This window comes from Schistocerca cancellata, chromosome 7 (assembly GCF_023864275.1).
Source record: "Schistocerca cancellata isolate TAMUIC-IGC-003103 chromosome 7, iqSchCanc2.1, whole genome shotgun sequence".
NCBI lineage: Eukaryota > Metazoa > Arthropoda > Insecta > Orthoptera > Acrididae > Schistocerca > Schistocerca cancellata.
In genome coordinates, this window is record NC_064632.1 from 560,500,429 (window position 1) to 560,517,765 (window position 17,337).

At 44.5% G+C, this 17,337-nt stretch overlaps 1 protein-coding gene and 1 non-coding gene across 2 annotated transcripts in view; one reads left to right on the plus strand and one right to left on the minus strand.

Annotated features, from left to right (window-relative positions):
- Positions 1–17,337, plus strand: part of LOC126092904 (uncharacterized) — a 930,835-nt gene that overhangs the window by 694,194 nt on the left and 219,304 nt on the right. The window contains exon 4 of the mRNA XM_049908633.1: positions 13,712–13,887. Coding sequence (XP_049764590.1) covers positions 13,712–13,887 — 176 coding nt within the window. The remainder of the gene's footprint in view (positions 1–13,711; positions 13,888–17,337) is intronic.
- Trnas-cga (transfer RNA serine (anticodon CGA)) lies at positions 13,971–14,045 on the minus strand. The gene has a single exon. It is a non-coding gene; the product is annotated as a tRNA-Ser (tRNA).

The following is a 17,337-nucleotide window of genomic DNA, read 5'->3' on the forward strand; positions in this document are numbered from 1 at the left end:
AGACCTAGAACTACTTAAACATAACGACATCACACACACCCGAGCCCGAGGCAGAATTCGAACCTGCGACCGTAGCAGCAGCGCGGTTCCGGACTGAAGTGCCTAGAACCGCTCGGCCACAGAAGCCGGCTTGTAAACAGTCTCCAGCTTCCGCTACTTCCTCCGCCGCCATCGTCAGGACGTTTCAGTAGGTCGTTATGTACGTTTCGTACGTAATTGGTCGAATTATGTCGTGAAGAAATCAAAGAGTCACGGAAATTCCCTATCCTGCCGGAGATCATGTCAATGTCTGTGAATGAAGAACATCAATAACGATGCTGATTTCGTTAGATAGCGGATGGCTCAGCTGATTTCTCTTGTTGGCTTTCAGCCAGCGGAAGATCAACATGTAACAGGTAGCAGAGAGGTTTCTGTTTGCCTTGGACGAACCTTTTATATAAGTTACTACCACATTTGGGGTTGCTCTGGCTATTGGTACCATAATAGGGGTTCCTCTGGCCACTTCCGTAGGTACGGAGGCGGTTTTGGTTGGAGAGTGAATGCTTGCCAAGTGTTCCGTGGAACGGGAGACGGGTCAGACCTAATGGCGGTAGGTGTGCCTTTTCGATGAGAAGTTAATGTTGTGTTTAATGTAAGTTTTTCAAAGCTAGTCATAGTAAATGATTCCTTTCATCGTTCATTGTTTTTTATGGTATGTGACAAATTTTACTTCCTAATTCGCGAGTGTTAAACGCGTTGAAATCCAGGGACGGTGTAGGCTATTGTTCAGTTAAACTGTTAATCAAACACGTGGAGCTGTGTTGAGTTTCTTGTGATTAAGTTCATTTTGTTTAGTATCCCTTTCGCGAGAGCATGTATATTGCGAATTATTTCCGTGATTTTATGACCGAATTTGTAGCAGTTCGTCTCTCTTGATAACTGTCTTTGTGCACGCTTTTGTTTGTGAGGAACGCGTGGTCGTGATCTGGTGAGAAAGTCTACAGTGCCAAGGTCACAGTGATCTTGCGCTGCAGAATTTTTGGTCAATTGTGATTCTCATTTATTCTTCATTTTTATAGCAATTCACTTTAATAGAAATTTTGTTCATTTATCCCGCATGTTAAAATCAAGCGAACATCCCCTCTTGCTACGCACGTGTGCTGTGGTGGAGGTTTTTAGTTCTTTTCCTTCTTCTTAGTCTCTAAATTGCGTATGAATGTAAGTGTGCGTGATTGAACCATCCTTTCCTCATTCCTCTTCCATAGATCATAGACCTTGCAGGGGACTCCGGAGTAAAGTTCTAGGGTTAATTAATATGTGACGTAATAGATTGCACGCAACAGCAACCATCATGTTACGCACTATATGTACGTTCATGTGTGTAATTAAATTTAGCGATATAATAATAGTTCTCTCGCCACAATTTTTGTTTACGGTCTCACTGCTAAAATTTGACTCCATGCTTCATCCAGCTCTAATGTACGGCAGATCCTACTGCATTCCGTTCGCACAACAGTTGTATTGAGGTCACACTTTAGCCCACATATTCAGTTGCAAAGATACCCATTAATAGTGACGATACCTTTCAACATAATTGTATGTCTGCGCATGAGACTGCGTTACGCAACATCAGATTTGTGGACATCGCCGTACTTAAATTGGAATCGATGCTCTGTGGACCGTTCTCGTATCGTTTGTATTGACTGACCGATGTAATTGTTATCGCGTTCAGAAGTTATTCTTCAAGGAGCGTTCAACATGTAGTGCAACACATTTTTTCTGAAAGAAAGCTGGTTTTATCCAGAGTTCCAATATGTCGTATTATTTCTCACTCTTTTGGCTACAAAACCGCATTTTTAAGTATGATCTATGTTATATGCGACAGCCTTACGCCACATTACTGCGTGGTCGTATACTCTCATGGCACCACTTAACTGTGCGTCCCTGATAGCCGAGAGGTCTATTTTCGAGAAGACGACCCAGTCTTAACGCGAACATCTGGAGAACGGATCGATAGATGGCTCTATTGCTCTATCGAACGTCGGTTGGTGATCAGGTTAATTAACTTTCTAATTAGTCACTATTTGTCAACATTAGGAAATAGTAGACATTATTTATGCGGTAGTGTACAGAATGTCTGACCTTGTACTGCAATTATTCTTTGTAATATATATTGTGTTGGCAGAAGAGCCAACACCGTGCTGCTAGAGGAGGCCGAAATGCACGCTTTTAAGCTCACGCTGGCTGGCGTGAGGTCTGGAAAATGACAATGTAATTAATATAGCCAATAAGGTACGTAGCTGCTGGAATACTTAACTTTAATCCATAATTGGTGAACATCGATCTGACGGTACAGGCATCACAATATACATAGCAAAGGATAAATGGCGCCTTGCTAGGTCGTAGCCAATGAAGTAGCTGAAGGCTATGCTATCATCTCGGCAAATGAGAGCGTATTTGTCAGTGTAGCATCGCTAGCAAAGTCGTCTGTACAACTGGGGCGAGTGCTAGGACGTCTCCCTAGACCTGCCGTATGGCGGCGCTCGGTCTGCAATCACTGACAGTGGCGACACCCGGGTCCGACGTATACTAGCGGACCGCGGCCGATTTAAAGGCTACCACCTAGCAAGTGTGGTGTCTGGCGGTGACACCACATTATATATATATATATATATATATATATTAAAAAACTGAAAAAAGTGGTCAGCGCGACAGAATGTCAATCCTAAGCGCCCGGGTTCGATCCCGGCTGGGTCGGAGATTTTCTCCGCTTAGGGACTGGGTGTGGTGTTGTCCTAATCATCATCATTTCTCCCCCATCAACGCGCAAGTCGCCGAAGTGGCGTCAAATCGAAAGACTTGCACCCGGCGAACGGTCTACCCGACAGGAGGCCCTAGTCACACTTAACTGGTCGATGTCCGTTCCAACGTCTTACTGCATCAGTTACCTCCCCTATTCAGTCACTCGTTGACCACGATGGCACCGAAACAGAGGACGACCGAAGAAAGGCAGAAATACTGAATTCAGTGTTCCGAAACTGTTTCACTGCGGAAAATCGTAACACGGTCCCTGACTTCAGCCGTCGCACGGACGCCAAAATGGAAAATATTGAAATAAACGATATCGGAATTGAAAAACAACTGCTATCACTTAGTAGCGGAAAAGCATCCGGACCAGACGAGGTACCCTTAAGATTCTACAGTGATTATGCTAAAGAACTTGCCCCCTTTCTATCAGCAATTTATCGTAGATCGCTGGAAGAACGTAAAGTACCTAGCGACTGGAAGAAAGCGCAGGTCGTTCCCATTTTCAAGAAGGGTCATAAATCACATGCGAATAATTATAGGCCTATTTCGCTTACGTCAATCTGTTTTGTGTTCTCGTATTATGACGTTCTTAGATAATACAAATCTCCTTCATCATAACCAACATGGATTCCGCAAACAGAGATCATGTGAAACTCAGCTCGCCCTATTTGCCCAAGAAATTCACAGTGCCGTAGACACTGGCGAGCAGATTGATGCCGTATTCCTGGACTTCAGGAAGGCATTTGATACGGTTCCGCACTTACGTTTTGTGAAAAAAATACGAGCTTACGGAATATCGGACCAGGTTTGTGATTGGATTCAGGATTTCCTAGAAGAAATAACACAACATGTCATTCTTAACGGTTCAAAATCTGCAGATGTAGAGGTAATTTCGGGAGTACCGCAAGGAAGCGTGATAGGACCTTTATTGTTTACAATATACATAAATGACTTAGTTGACAACATCGGTAGCTCCGTGAGGCTATTTGCAGATGACACGGTTGTCTACAAGAAAGTAGCAACATCAGAAGACTCGTACGTACTCCAGGAAGACCTGCAGAGGATTAATGCATGGTGCGACAGCTGGCAGCTTTCCCTAAACGTAGATAAATGTAATATAATGCGCATACATAGGGGCAGAAATCCATTCCAGTACGATTATGCCATAGGTGGTAAATCATTGGAAGCGGTAACGACCGTAAAATACTTAGGAGTTACTATCCGGAGCGATCTGAAGTGGAATGATCACATAAAACAAATAGTGGGAAAAGCAGGCGCCAGGTTGAGATTCATAGGAAGAATTCTAAGAAAATGTGACTCATCGACGAAAGAAGTAGCTTACAAAACGCTTGTTCGTCCGATTCTTGAGTATTGCTCATCAGTATGGGACCCTTACCAGGTTGGATTAATAGAAGAGATAGACATGATCCAGCGAAAAGCAGCGCGATTCGTCATGGGGACATTTAGTCAGCGCGAGAGCGTTACGGAGATGCTGAACAAGCTCCAGTGGCGGACACTTCAAGAAAGGCGTTACGCAATACGGAGAGGTTTATTATCGAAATTACGAGAGAGCACATTCCGGGAAGAGATGGGCAACATATTACTACCGCCCACATATATCTCGCGTAATGATCACAACGAAAAGATCCGAGAAATTAGAGCAAATACGGAGACTTACAAGCAGTCGTTCTTCCCACGCACAATTCGTGAATGGAACAGGGAAGGGGGGATCAGATAGTGGTACAATAAGTACCCTCCGCCACACACCGTAAGGTGGCTCGCGGAGTATAGATGTAGATGTAGATGTAGATGTAGATCATCCATGTGCTGCTTCCCGTGGAGTGCATCCTTTATTGGGCCAAAGAGATCGAAGTTGGAAGGTACGAGATCCGGGCTGTAGGGCAGGTGACGAAGAACAATGAAATAAACTTCTGTGAGCTCCTCTAGGGTGCACAGACTTGTCTGAGGCCTTGCGTTGTCTTGGGGAAGATTTTTGTTTGCATTTTTGTGACAACGAACACGCTGAAGCCGTTTCTTCAATTCCAAAATTGCAGGAATCACAGCTGTTTGCAGCCAGCCGGTACGCGTGATATCGTACAGGTTTGTGCGACCCTGGTGCGATTATGACGGACGCCGCGCCCAGCGGCTCACTGTGCCTTTGTTCAGCGCCTTCGAAGATCTGGGATGCTCCGATTTTCCACGAAAAGAACCTCAATGACAGCCGTCTGCTTGGAACACACCTCCGTTACGGACACCAATTTGAAGGCTACGTATAGCGCTGCCACCTGTCGGAGCTTCGTGAAACTTTAAGAGTTGAAGCGGGAATATTCCACGATGTCCCACAACAAGTTCTCAACTTATTCAACAGAAACTGGCCGAGAAAAAAAGTGTTACGCTCCTCCTATAAATCCCAGGAAGACCATGACCAGGACTGTCTTTTACTGAGCACAGTATCTCTTTAAGTTCGTTGAGTGGTCGAAAGATGGACCGAATACCGATTCTACGCAGCCTTCTGCCTTTTTTATTTGTAGTAGCTACGAAGAACGAAACCACAACCGCCTCCGACTCCTCAAACTCCTCTCTGGGCAGACATGAGGGTTGCACTCCTCTACCATCCTCCTCACCAACAAATCCTTAATCCGTCCCATCCTCTGTTATGCCAGTCCCACCTGGATATCTGCCCCCCCCCCCAAATTCTATAGTCCCTCCAGATCCTTGAGCGTCATGCACCCTGCCTCACCTTCTGTATACGCCTCCCGTCCCCCACGCGGATCCTCTTTGACCTCATTCCTTTCCCCCATCTGCTCCTATTCCTCGAACATATCCGCATACGCTACACCTCCCGCCGCCTTGATCCCCCTGACCCCCTGGTTGCTCCTCTCCCATCCCTGCCCTCTGCCACACCTTCACTGTTGTGTCCCTCCTACCCTCCACCTCTACACCCTTCGACTCCTTTCCCAAGGTGGCTTCAATCAACTCCCGGACGATGCTCTCTCTCCCTCCATTTATCCCTCCTATCAACTCTGATCCTCACCCCCCCCTCCTTTCCTCTGTCGTTTCCCTGGGCTCCGTCTTTGCCCCATTCCATCTTGCTTTCTCCCCGCCTAACCTCTCCCTACCTCCCTTCTCCCCCCCCCCTAGTCCTTTTGTATTCCCCTCCTCTGCCTTCCCCACCTCCTGTCGCGTCTGCCCAGCACCTCCCACTCCTCTTATGGGTCCTCATTCTCCATTGGGTCCTTTCCGCCCTCCCCCCTTCGTTTTTCCTCTCCTTCCCCCATTTTTATTTTCCCATCATCTGTCCAGTTTCCCCCCATCTGCTCTCGGCTGTGGTATGTCATATTTGCCAACTTTTTAGTGTAGTGTTCAAGTGAATGTTCAGTGTTGTTCGTCTTTCCAAAGTGTTGCGAACAGAAACCATGCTGTCTCTGGGTGTGAATTTTATGTCTTTTGCAAACAGAAACCAGACTGTCGCAGTGTTTTTTTTAATTCTCTGTCTATTATTTTACCTGTTTCATATGTATTTTATTAGCATGATCATCCCTTTGTTCTATGTTTCAAGTTCACGACTTTTTCGCCATGTTACCATTTAAGTCTCCGATTTTATCGCCTGTTTTTATTCTTTATTATCTTCCTTGTTTTAAAACGAAACCTGTAGGCTGAAGAGCGGCATACTAAGCTGCTGCCAGCCCGCCCCCTTTGGAGAGACTCGAAACTCAACAAAGAAAAAAAAAAAGAACGAAAAGTATGCTATAGGCAGATAACCTTGTGATGATTGTATCTTTGTTTCAGATTCATGACTAACTTAATATCTCGATCGCTATAGCCGTTGTTATGGAATACATTTTTCGGTTTCCGATCTCAAAATCCATGCGCTCCTTGCCATAAACATCTTAATCTCTATGTACCGACATGCATAAAACTGCTTTCTTATCCAATGTATGTAGGCCTTGTGCACCAAGACGCAGATCAGTATGTATTATCTACTGGTAAACAAAATTTAGTAGTCTCATCACAGACATAGGAGTACGTTTGCTGAAATGGAAATATTATCCCACGTATCTACTAGGTTTCTGTGACCAAAGAAGCTGTTGGGATCAGAATTTGTAGCAATAACTTTAGCTGGACAGTAGATCCACTTTTGGTGGTGCGTAAAAGTTTAATGCCGAAAGGCAGCAGAGGAATAAACTGAGGCATCCAACATCTCTGTTATCATAAGGAAGTTACGTGGCTTCGTAATGTACCTATGACATAATTCGGCCAACTAAATGCGACAGTACCACAGGGCGCATTGAAATCTCGTCACGATGACGACTGTGGAAGTCGCCGAATGTTTCGGATTTTATACTCGTGTATCTGACGGGGCAAGAATCCAGTGAAGCATTTATTCAAAAATGTCGTAATGAAATTAATAAATGTAGCTGAAAGGACCCAACATAGTACAGGCACGAGCTAGTATTTTATGCAGTTTATACTGTAAAGCAAGCTGGAGCGTATGCAGGCAGAAACGTTTAAGTCGTGCAGGGGAAAAGAGAGAGTCTCCCGACAAGAGTAACACAGAGTTAGGACAAGGAGGGGGGCGGGCGACTCCTGCAAACGGACTGCCCAGGAACAAAAGAAAACAATTGTCTTTTGGGAGGGAAACCGCGTTTGAGCTCCAGCGACGACCGCCGGAGCGCTTTTAACCGGGCGCCGGATTAATCGCTGCCGCCGAGGAAATGAGTGCTTCCGACGGGAATGCAGTCAAAGAAACACCAGCCGCGCACGGCTACCATACAGAAAAAAAAAACACGCACCTCCACCTATTCGTCGCCAGACGTCTGTGTTCCCTGCGAACAGTCCTGCGCATTCTAGAGCGTACGGAAACCGTTTCAGTTGGCTCCATCTACGCCACACGGATTCACGTATGTGATGGTGGAGATACTTACTTTGGCTGAGCCTCAGTCAAATTTTATGCTATGTTACGTTTCAGAAAAATATTTCCACTTAATTTGAACGCAATATTCTCTTATTTCACTTCACCTTACTTGATTTTTACTTGAATGTTGATAGTTTTAGAACCATGCGAGAGCTGTTCAAAAAGTAAGGTGACTTTTCAAATTGTGCGGAAAACGTACATTCGGTTATCGATTCTTTCTTATGTTGGTACACATGTTCCGAACATATGTCCACAGTTTCAAGTGTACAGCATATTTCGTGTGTTTTTGACAGATAGGTTAGACGTGTTTTAGTGTGCTTGCCGATTTTCGATTATTATAAACAAAGGGAGCAAAGAATTTGCATCAAATTTTGTGTGAAAAATGGAATCAAGTGTCCTAAAACACTTGAAATGTTGACAGAGCCATACAGTGAATCTGCTGTAAGTAAAAAAAAAAGTTTACAAGTGGTACAAGCTCTGCCACGATGGCCGAGAAAATGCCAGTACCGAACCTCGCTCTGGACGCGCCAGCACATCAACAACGGATGATAACGTCGAAGCTGTGAAAACATTATTTTGAAAAATCGTCGAATTACCGTAAGAGAAGTTGCTGATGATGTTGGAATGTTGCCTTGCGTCATGCAATTTTTTCGGATGTTTTGGGCATGAGATGTGTGTCAGCGAAGTTTGCTCCAAAACTTCTCAATTTTGATCAGAAGAACTGTCGCATGGGCATCGCTCAGGAGCTCTAGAATGACGTCAGTGATGACCCTGATTTGCTCAAAAGGGTAATAACTGGTGACGAAACATGGATTTGTGGCTATGACGTCGAAACCAAAGCCCAAGCGTCCCAATGGAAGCATCTCGGAGAGCCAAGACTGAAAAAAGCACGCCAAGTTCGATCAAATGTCAAAGTTTTGCACACTGTTTTTTTCAGTTACGGTTTTTTTTTTGCTTCAACGTCGTACGGTCAATAAGGAATGTTAGCTTGACGTTATGCGTCGATTGCGAGAAGTAATACGCAGAAAACTTCCGGAATTGTGGAAAACAATTCATGGCTTTTGCATCACGACAGTGCACCTGCTCATTCATCGTTGCTTGTGATAGATTTTGTGGCCAAAAGCAACACGTCAATCACGCCTCAGCCAACATATTCAACGGATTTCGCCCGCTGCAACTTTTTCCTGTTCCGAGAACTGAAGAGACCAATGAAAGGACGAAGATCTTCAACGACTGAGGAAATAAAAATGGCATCGCTGGAAGTACTCAACGCTGTGCCAAAAAATGCTTATAAGAAGTGCTTCGGGGATTGGAAGAACCGTTGGCAAAGTGTAATGTATGTGAGGGGGATTGCTTTGAAGGGGACAACATGAAGGTTGATGAATAAATAAGTACTTTTTAATAAAAATATAAAGTCGCCTTACCTTCTGAAAACACCTCGTACATCAGTCGGAACTATTACCAAGTGATTTAAAATAATATATTTTAGGAAGAGAATTTTATTTGCAAGATTTAAAAATAGATATAGTCAGCACGATTTATAAATCTCTTAGACAAGCTGTTAGATACTAATTTGAAAAGAGGGCCTGTGCCAGTAACACGTAATTATGCCGCTAGATGGCGTCACAGTACATTGTGACATTTTGCACGTACTAATAGATGCTGAAGTGTGAAAATGCTTTTTCCTTTAGTCCGGAATGAAACCAAGTCGCAATAAGTAGCAACTTCATATTTTGTATGTTTATCGTTGTTAAACACAATTGTTATGATGTTACTACGGTCCTACGTATCTGTAAAAGGTCCCTGCAAAGTATGTATGCAGGTGTGTTTCGTCTATGCAGCTAAATGAAGGGCAGTTTGTCTTTTCCATACGCATTTCGCTTCTTTTATTTGCGAAACATTTTCAGTGGCGATTTCCAGAGTTGTTAGTCCATATTAGTCCGTATGCGTGGTCCTGGACATGTGTTCCTTCGGTCCTCATGCTCCTGCTGGCCGATTTCCGGCGTTTTTTCACTCAAGTTTATTGTAACACATTACTTGCACTTTTCATTTTGTGATCTGTATGTGTATGTGTGTGTGTGTGTGAGTGTGTGGGTGGGTGGGTGGGTGGTTACAGAGTGTAGTGCTACCAACAACGTAAGGTATTCGAGTTATGTTATGGGAAGGAAGAAGAATATTTCAACGAGCAAACAGAAATTAGTTTTAGTGCTAAAAACTACAACAGATTCAAACAGGGAAGTTGCTAGGGAACTGTTCATTGGCCCAAAACACTGAGAAATGTTTTAAAAAAGAAGAGAGATATTGGAATAACAAGCTGGCGACACAGGCGTGGTCGTAAGAAGGACTCAAGTTAACGACTGTGTAGGTCAAATAGGTGTTAGCAAAGAGACTTCCCGTCACATGCCCTCAAAACTGAGCAAGACTTCACAAGACTTGGTACGTAGGACATCCGCAACTGAGAGGCATTATAATTAATTTAGAGAAATCCACTTCAGTTGTAATAATTTTTATTCAAACCATGACCGGTTTCGAGATTTTAAAATCTCATCTTCAGCAGTATGAAATACAGAACATGCGATCGGGCCAATCATTGCATGTTGGTGGAAAACGGCCGCCGCTGAACAGCCGCACGGTAGGAACTCCAGCCACTACAGTGTGAAGGGCCACGCCGGCGATATTTCCGGCGTCTGACCTCCGAGGTCAGCACAGCAGTCCTCCACTGGGATGACACCTGTTCGAATCTCGGTGTCAGAAGAAATTTTTCACCACTAGTTCTGCCTAAACAATAACGGTGGATGGAGATCTTATCACCGGTAAGATCGCCGCACGCAAAGGAGTTCGTCAATGTGACACCATCTCTCCGGAACTGTTCACCCTTGCAGTTGAAGATGTACTCACGTCACTAGACTGGAGTAGCAGAGGTACATAAATCAGTGATATATGTTTGAATCATGTACACTTCGCCGATGATTTTGTGCTCATTACTGAAAATCAGAAAGAACTAAACAGTACGCTCTAAGAGCTAAAACCTATGATTTGCTTGGAAAAGATAAATAAAACAAAAGTACTAAGTCAAGACAACCAACCACTTACAGAAACCAGCCTATAGAAGCTGCTGATGAATATATCTACCTAGGCCACAAGCTTAAACTAGGGAAAAATTAATAAATCAGTTCCCAATGCCAATTAAGGTCTTCAATTCCTATGTGATTTCTCTTTGTTGACTTTTAGAGGCAGCAAATGAATGACACTAACATATTCTCATGAGGACTGTGATCGTGTCCAAGAATTTTCAGATCAGAACACAAGAGCAAGGAAGATGTTTAATATCACAGAGAAGAAAAATTTTTCCATGCAGCACAGTCTTCGTGTTGATCCTGAGGCATGGATTTTTACATAAACGACAACCTCACAGAATACAGTAAGCGTGTAGTGCGTAATACGGTTAAGCGTAAGAGTAAAATGAATATGCCGTGTGGCTAGGGCCTCCCGTTGGGTATACAGGTCGCCTGGTGAAAGTCTTTAGAGTTGACGCCATTCGGCGACTTGCGTGTTGATGGGGACGCAATGATGATGATTAGGACAACACAACACCCAGTCGATGAGCGGAGAAAACCTCCGACCTAGACTGGAATCGAACCCGGGTCGTTTGGCATGGCATTCCGTCGTGCTGACCACTTTTTTTTTTTCATTTCGTTCGTTGTTGATCGTTGTGTTTGGTCGTTGCGGACGTCACATGTCATCCGTTCAAGTCCGTTGTGGATGCTTTCACTCAGTATTTTATTACAGAGGCCAACCAGCGCTCTGACCCAACACGCTGAGCTACCGTGCCGGCAGCTAATCTTCTCTGTATCGTTCCAGTTTTAGTATATGTACTGCTGAAGCAAGTACGTACTCAGCTACCAGGGGCAATCAGCTTAACAGTAATTCGACTTCGTTCAAAGGGGGATACTGAAAAATGATATATTTTACACTGTTATTGATAACTGCACTGTACTGTTATAATATGAGCTATGTCGTTCTGTGCATCTTTGACTTCTTCTCACCTGTCAGAAACATCTCTACCAGGAATCCATGCAACATGAGAACATCTACATCTACATCTATAATATGCAAACTACTGTCAAGTATATGACGCACGCTACTTGGTTTTGCACAACAGAATAAGATTCCTTCCAGTTTCCATTCGCCTTTCGATCACGGAAAGAATTATTGCTTAATTGTCTCTGTGCTCGTTATAATTATTCTAATGTCGTGTTTACTGTTCGTACGGGAAATATGCACTGGTGTCTGTGGAATGTTCCTAAATTCTCAATTAATGTTGGTTCTTTAAACACTGTAATTAGGCTTAAGCCGTACACGGGACGTGTATCTTCACATTTTTCAGCACTTCCGAGACACTCTCCTGAGGCAAACAAATTTGCGACCATTCGTGGTAGCCGTCTTTGTATACATTCAATACACCATGCTTGTATTATTCAGTATTCTAGAAATCAAACTGACGTTTATCACTTATTTTACTCGCGACTGAGCCTATACGTTCGTTCAATTTCCTGTCTCCACAAATTTCAGCACCCAGGTATTTATAAGAGATGATGTGGCTCATTGGTACTGTAGTCACACGATGCTATGAAGCGCACATTTTTACATTACATTCGTGACCATTTATAGCAAGTTGTCAGTGTTTACTACTCTTCGAAAATTTATCATGACGGGAAGAAATATCTGGCCAGTTGTTATCAGACAGTACTTTTTTACAAAGAACTGCAGCATCTGAAAATAGTCGGAGATTACTGATAATACCGTCTGCGACGCTACTAATATACAACGTGAATATGAAGGGTGCTTGATCTCTACCCGTCCTCGGCGTCCTCCCTACCTTGAAATGTCTTTTTCTTTGGGTCGTTAGACTTCTGACTGGTTTGATGCGGCCCGCCACGAATTCCTCTTCTGTGCCGACCTCTTCATCTCAGAGTAGCACTTGTAACCTACGTCCTCAATTATTTGCTGGATGTATTCCAATCTCTACAGTTTTTGGCCTATACCGCTCACTCTAGTTCCGTGGAAGTCATTCCCTGAGGTCTTAACAGATGTCCTATCATCCTCTCCCTTCTCCTTGACAGCGTTGTGCACATATTCCTTTCGTCGCCGATTCTGGGCAGAACCTCCTCATTCCTTACCTTTTCAGTACATCTAATTTTCAAAATTCGTCTTCAGCACCACATCTCAAATGCTTCGATTCTCTTCCGTTCTGGTTTACCCACACCCACAGACCATGTTTCACTTCCACACAATGCTGTACTCCAAACGAACAGTCTCAGAAATTTCTTCCTCATATTAAGGCCTACGTTTGATACTAGTAGACTTCTCTTGGCCAGGAATGCCCTTTTTGCCAGTGCCAGTCTCCTCTTAATGCTTTCCTTGCTCCATCCTTCATTGGTTATTTTGCTGACTAGGTAGCAGAATTCCTTAACTATTTTGTGACAATCAAACCTGATGTTAATTTTCTCGCTGTCCTCATTTCTGCTACTACTCATTACTTTCATCTTTCTTCAATTTACTCTCAATCCATATTCTATACTCATTAGACTGTTCATTCTATCCAGCAGATCAGGTAATTCTTGTTCACTTTCGCTGAGGATAGCAGTGTCGGAGACTGATGACCTCAGATGTTAGTACACAGAGCCATTTGAGACATAGCAGTGTCATCAGCGTACCGCATCATTGATCTCCTTTCCCCTTGAAGCTTAATTCCAGTACTGAACCTTACACTGGCACAAATTTCGTTTAACAATTTACCCGATCATACATTACCAAGTAATTAAGGTGACATAACAAGTGAGAGGACCCAGAATGAAACCCTGTGGGACGCTTCGTAGCACAGTACAGAGGTTTTTGGTGCTTACACACTTTGTCAGGCGGTGCGTTTGGTCTGCGACAGTACTCTTCCACACCCTTTTGGCAGCTACAGCAAAGTGTTGTGACGCACGCTGCCTGCCCGTGTTGCAGCGCTGCCCGAGGGCCCGCCCACGCTGGTGGCGGAGCGCGAGCGCTACTACCCGGGGGACCTGCTGAGGGCCAACTGCTCGGCGCCCCCGTCCAGGCCGGCGGCGCAGCTCTCCTTCTACATCAACGACGAGCCCGTCGGCAGTCGAAGGCCCGACCTCAGCATCAAGGAGCTGCCGGTAAGTGTGTTCCCTCCAGACGCGCCACATTGGTCTCACTGTAAACAAAGTGATCGTGAAACTTCCTGGCAGATTAAAACTGTGTGCCCGGCCGAGACTCGAACTCGGGACCTTTGCCTTTCGCGGGCAAGTGCTCTACCAACTGAGCTACCGAAGCACGACTCACGCCCGGTCCTCACAGCTTTACTTCTGCCAGTATCTCGTCTCCTACCTTCCAAACTTTACAGAAGCTCTCCTGCGAACCTTGCAGATCTAGCACTCCTGAAAGAAAGGATACTGCGGAGACATGGCTTAGCCACAGCCTGGGGGACGTTTCCAGAATGAGATTGTCACTCTGCAGCGGAGTGTGCGCTGATATGAAACTTCCTGGCAGATTAAAACTGTGTGCCCGACCGAGACTCGAACTCGGGACCTTTGCATCTCGCGGGCAAGTGCTCTACCAACTGAGCTACCGAAGCACGACTCACGCCCGGTCCTCACAGCTTTACTTCTGCCAGTATCTCGTCTCCTACCTTCCAAACTTTACAGAAGCTCTCCTGCGAACCTTGCAACTGCAACATTATTGTAGTTTTATACTGATGTACAATATTCTTCGCATATATTCTTGTAACACTGCACGCTGTAACAAATATCGTTGAACCATTATGTGGCTGAGCCAGAGAGGAAGGAGAGGCACACAGCAGTCAATCGCAATCCCGTTAGTTTTTAGTATGATTGTAAACCTATATTTCGGCATTTTCAGAGCAGTTTTGTTATAATTCAACAGACGTGCGGCTGTTCATGTCATCATATGTTCTTACAAGTATATAGGCTAGAGGATACTGAGGTGGTTGTTTACAGCAAGTGTCCGTCCAACCTGAGGTGGGCCGCAGTCTGAACAGTACTCAGACGTCGATCGAACGAGAGTTTTGTAAGATATACTTCTTCCCATCATGGACTGCATTTATTGAGGATTCTTGAAGTTAATTTCAGTCCAGTATTTGCCTTTTCTGTGACTGTGTTCGTGTGGTCATTCTCGCTTAATTATCTCTCAGATATTCCATGGATGTGACTGTTTATAGCGACTGTTCGCCACTCGTGCAATCAAACAGCAAACGATCTTCCCACTGATACACGCACAATACGTCATGTTGGTTTTTGTTGAGGTTGCCTACCAATCACGACATCAAGCGCGATCCCTTACATTCTTCTTGTTCACAAATACAATTTTTTGGTGACTTAAGACTCTGAGCAAGTTAATGCAACGCAGTGGGCCTTATTAATGAGAATTGGGTGTAGTATGGTTCATATGGTTCTGAGCACTATGGGACTCAACTTCTGAGGTCATCAGTCCCCTAGAACCTACTACTTAAATCTAACTAACCTAAGGACATCACACACATCCATGCCTGAGGCAGGATTCGAACCGGCGACCGTAGCAGCAGCGAGGCTCCAGACTGAAGCGCCTAGAACTGTTCGGCCATAGCCGCCGGCATGGGTTGTAGTGTTCTAACAATAAAGTAAGGGGGTAGTATGGGATGATGTATACAGGGTGAGTCACGTAAGACCTAACACTTCCTTTATTTCGTGAGCGGCTACGCATCTCGAAACGCGGGTTTAGACAAATGTTAGAACGTCGGGAGGCATGTAATTTTTTGTTTGGTGAATGTTTTCAACGCTGGTACCCACTATGATACTGAAGCAAGTAGGTTATTTTAAATGGAACCGTATATTTTTTATAACAGCAATCGATAGCTGTTGAGAAGACAGTTACAGTGATACAGCATTTGTTAATGTATACGTTTTCAACTTGTCGTAAAAAAGTTCGAGAGATGTCCCAGAATATGTGAACACGTTGTAAACTTCGCCAAGCAGAGCTCTCATGCCTCGCTGTGTGAGAATGTCAACATATTTGCCTGTTTATTTCTCTGCTCTGCAGGCCGCTCATTTCTGCTTCAACAATCGTTGCGTGCAGACATGTACTCCAATGAGGAGACATTTTATATACTTATTTTATCTGGTGAATGTAAAGGAAATGCAGTAAAAACAGTACAGCGGCTTAGGGCTATCCATCTGGATCGCAAACGTCTGACGTGCCATGCAGTTGCTCCAATTATTAAAACGCTTGTACGTACACGTTGCTTGTTCGTCATAAAGAGATCAAGAAAGAAGACAGCAACTGACAGACAATACGAAGAAGCTGGTCTGGCAACGAGGCTAATGAATCCGCACGGTGCTATGGGGCAAATTGCAAAGGAATGTGGAATCAGCCAGACGAGTGTCATTCGTATCTGCATCGACAGAATTTCCATCCTTCTCACCTGTTATTACATCAGGCACTCGACGACCGTGATTTAGGCCGTTTTACATAATTTTGTCGGTTTCTCCAATGTGTGCTCTTTAACGATGAATCTGTGTTTACTACCCCCCGCCACCCCCCCCCCCCCCCCCCCCCGCCCCGGCCAATGTAAATTTGCGTTACTTGCACAGCTGGGTAGCCGAAAATCCGCACTGACTTCGTCATGTGCAACATCAACGGCCGTGCAGCATAAACTTATGGTGCGTCATCACACGAAATTTCATTGGGGAACTGTTGTGGCGTATCAAGACAGCCACGCCACTCGGAAGTAGCCGAAATGCACGCGTTAAATTCAAGCAGGTTTGCTGAGGTCTGAAACAGGATACGTAATGAATGCTATAAAGAAAAGTACGTAGCTTCTGTAATACTTAACTTTAATCCATCATTTGTATACAGCATTCTTGATGATACAAGTGAGACTCTCTCTAGATATGGTTAATGGCGCCTTGCTAGGTCGTAGCCATGGACTTAGCTGAAGGCTATTCTAACTATCTCTCGGCAAATGAGAGAAAGTCTTCGTCAGTGTAGTCGCTAGCAAAGTCGTCCGTACAACTGGGACGAGTCCTAGTACGTCTCTCTAGACCTGCCGTGTGGTGGCGCTCGGTCTGCAATTACTGACAGTGGCGACACGCGGGTCCAACATGTACTAATGGACCGCGGCCGATTTAAAGCTACCACCTAGCAAGTGTGGTGTCTGGCGGTGACACCAAAAATACGACTTTTGACAATGTTGACTGGAATACTCTCTTTCAAATTCTAAAGGTGGCAGGGGTAAAATACAGGGAGCGAAAGGCTATTTACAATTTGTACAGAAACCAGATGGCAGTTATAAGAGTCGAGGGGCATGAAAGGGAAGCAGTTGTTGGGAAGGGAGTAAGACAGGGTTGTAGCCTTTCCCCGATGTTATTCAATCTGTATATTGAGCAAGCAGTAAAGGAAACAAAAGAAAAATTCGGAGTAGGTATTAAAATCCATGGAGAAGAAATAAAAAGTTTGAGGTTCGCCGATGACATTGTAATTCTGTCAGAGACAGCAAAGGACTTGGAAGAGCAGTTGGACGGAATGGACAATATCTTGAAAGGAGGATATAAGAAGAACATCAACAAAAGCAA